This window comes from Aptenodytes forsteri, unplaced genomic scaffold (genome assembly GCF_000699145.1).
Source record: "Aptenodytes forsteri isolate BGI_AS27 unplaced genomic scaffold, ASM69914v1 Scaffold105, whole genome shotgun sequence".
NCBI classification, from domain to species: domain Eukaryota; kingdom Metazoa; phylum Chordata; class Aves; order Sphenisciformes; family Spheniscidae; genus Aptenodytes; species Aptenodytes forsteri.
The window spans coordinates 1,151,379-1,153,999 of record NW_008796112.1 but is presented as its reverse complement, the minus strand read 5'-3'; the positions used below and the strand labels follow the sequence as shown (position 1 = coordinate 1,153,999).

Sequence of the window (2,621 nt, the reverse complement as noted above, 5' to 3'; positions counted from 1 at the left end):
GTTCTGAGATTGCCCCTGAGTCTTTCAGATTCCTGATCTGAATTAGTTCTTATTCAAATGTGTTAAAGCTGTTAAATGCACGTTTCCCACTTTTACTAACACTTATTTATAAATTACCGTTTTCCAAAGTCTTCTACTTTATCCATGGTGTTTGTCTTTGAAACTGGAACATTTTGTTTGGTTGAACTCTAGAGCTGCTTTTTAGCTCAAAAAAAATCTGACCAATATCAGTGAATGTGAAGGATCTTTTTGAATGTCTTCTTGAAATTCTGGTTACAAAGAGGATACAGGAATGGATTTAAGGTGGAGTTCATATAGCCAAGCCATATAGTGAACATGTGTAATTTCGAAAATTGTTCATGGCCATGGAAAGCTATTACCATAAATAATACAAAATAGGGAATCCAGCACAGCATAAAGGCTGCCATTATGACCCCTAACTGCTTAGCTGCTTTCCTCTCCCTGTTCCCATGCAGTCCTTGAATGTGCCTTTTGGAATGGGTATGCCTTTGCCAGGTTTTCCTCAGGTGAGTCGGTCCTCTGAAATCCCTGTCCTCAGTCTTTTCCTGAGGACTGCAGGCACTTCCAGGGTTAGGACTGGAGTGCTCTCTAGAGGGCACATCCTCTGTGAAAGTATGGCTGTCTGATGCATCACTTAAGTCACTGTCTTGTGAGCAAGGCTCCTCTTCGTTTTCGTTGTCTTTTGTTACACACACACACTTCTTTCCTGCTTTATCCAGGCCTGGCTCAGACTGGGCAGTGGTGAGAGGAAAACAGCTCCATTTAAGGACTTTCCTATTACTCTTGCTAACAAATGCCTTCGAAGACTTGTCAGGATTACTGAAATGAAGCTCTGCCTCCATATTTTTGGGCTGGGGGGAGCTTTGCTTGTCTTTGGGAGGGGTGTTCTCATCTAAGATTTGCTTTTGGAGGCAAATATTTTGCTCATCCTTTGTCTTACTATGATGTATGGGGTTTTTTTCTGAGAAAGACCGATGTGATCTATCGATGAGCTCTCGGTGCTGACAGTGTTTTCGAACAGCTCTGAATATTTTGTAGTAGAACCATAACATCATGATAGAGGGTAGGTAGAAATTGACAATGGCTGTCAACACTTTAAACCAGGTGACTTCAGAGAATTCAGTTTCACACTTGTTTTCCTTTACTTTCCTTTCCCCATTATTAGCAAAAACATGCCATCCTAGGATTGGAATGACCCACATGAAAGAGAGCAACCAAACCCCCAAAATCATTAGCGATGCTCTCATTTTTGTTCTATATTTGAGATATTTCAGTGGTTGCTGAACTGAACGATAACGGTCAATGCACAATATGAAGAGATTGAAAATGGATGCAGTACTGGCCACATAATCCATTGACAGCCAGAACAAGCAGGCTGGTAAGCCTAGAGTCCACACAGGACTTAGGAGATAAACAATATTCAGGGGCATAACAGCTGCACCAACTATCAGATCTGCAATAGAGAGGCTGACAATGTATAAATTGCCAACTGTTTGCAGCTTCTTTTCAGTTTTCACAGCATATAGTACTAATATATTAATGACAATAGTGATCAGTGAAATGCTTCCCAGGAACAGACCTAGAAGAGCTGCGTGAGGGTTAGTCGAGTTCTCTGTTGTGTTATTTGACATCTTTTGCACAAGAACACAGAATGAAAATCAGAGATGATGTCCAGGCCTTGGAAATTCAGTCTTGGTTTACACTCCTGGATGAAAACGTGTTGGATTGCTTTGTGATTTTTATTTCCAGAACTATAGAAAAGAAAAGAAATATGCTCAATCACTGTAGTACTAAAATAAAATAATAAAACTAATCTGTGCTTCAGCTTAGCGCTGTCCCTTTTAGGACCTTCCTAAATAATTAATTTTTACAACATTTTACACACAGGTAATTTAAGATGTGTTCTCTGAAAAATACTGAAGCAAGCTCCATGAACCAATCCAAAATGGTTTGCAGAGGTGTTTCATGGGGCTTCATATAATTCTGACCCCAGAACCTGCAGAAGAGATTTCAGTTCTCACTGTTTGAATTTCTTACAGCTCATTAAACAGCTGATCATGAATCATAACATAAACTACATATTGGCAAACCAATTTAAAGTGTGTTAACAAAAAGCAAATTAACATGTTTTGTACTAAATAGTTTTAACCAAACCAGTGATTATTCACAAACTACATCTAATAGTTTGAGAACACAGCAGTTGGATTTAATTATCTACCAATAATCATAGGATCATAGAATTGTTTAGGTGGAAAAGACCTTTAAGATCAACCAACCGTTATAACCTAGCACTGCCAAGTCCACCACTAAACCATGTCCCTAAGCACCACGTCTACACACCTTTTAAATACCTCCAGGGATGGGGACTCAACCACTTCCCCGAGCAGCCTGTTCCAATGCTTCACAACCCTTTCGGTGAAAAAATTTTTCCTAATATCCAATCTAAACCTCCCCTGGCACAACTTGAGGCTGTTTCCTCTTGTCCTATTGCTTGTTACTTGGGAGAAGAGACCAACACCCACCTCGCTACAACTTCCTTTCAGGTAGCTGTAGAGAGTGATAAAGTCTCCCCTGAGCCTCCTTTTCTCCAGGCTAAACAA

The 2,621-nt window shown here is 40.0% G+C and overlaps 1 protein-coding gene across 1 annotated transcript; it reads right to left on the bottom strand.

Moving 5' to 3' along the window:
• Positions 1 to 227: 227 nt before the first annotated feature.
• HRH1 (histamine receptor H1) lies at positions 228 to 1,652 on the bottom strand. The gene has a single exon (XM_009287052.1). The coding sequence runs from the start codon at positions 1,650 to 1,652 to the stop codon at positions 228 to 230; it is 1,425 nt and encodes a 474-aa protein (XP_009285327.1).
• Positions 1,653 to 2,621: the final 969 nt, after the last annotated feature.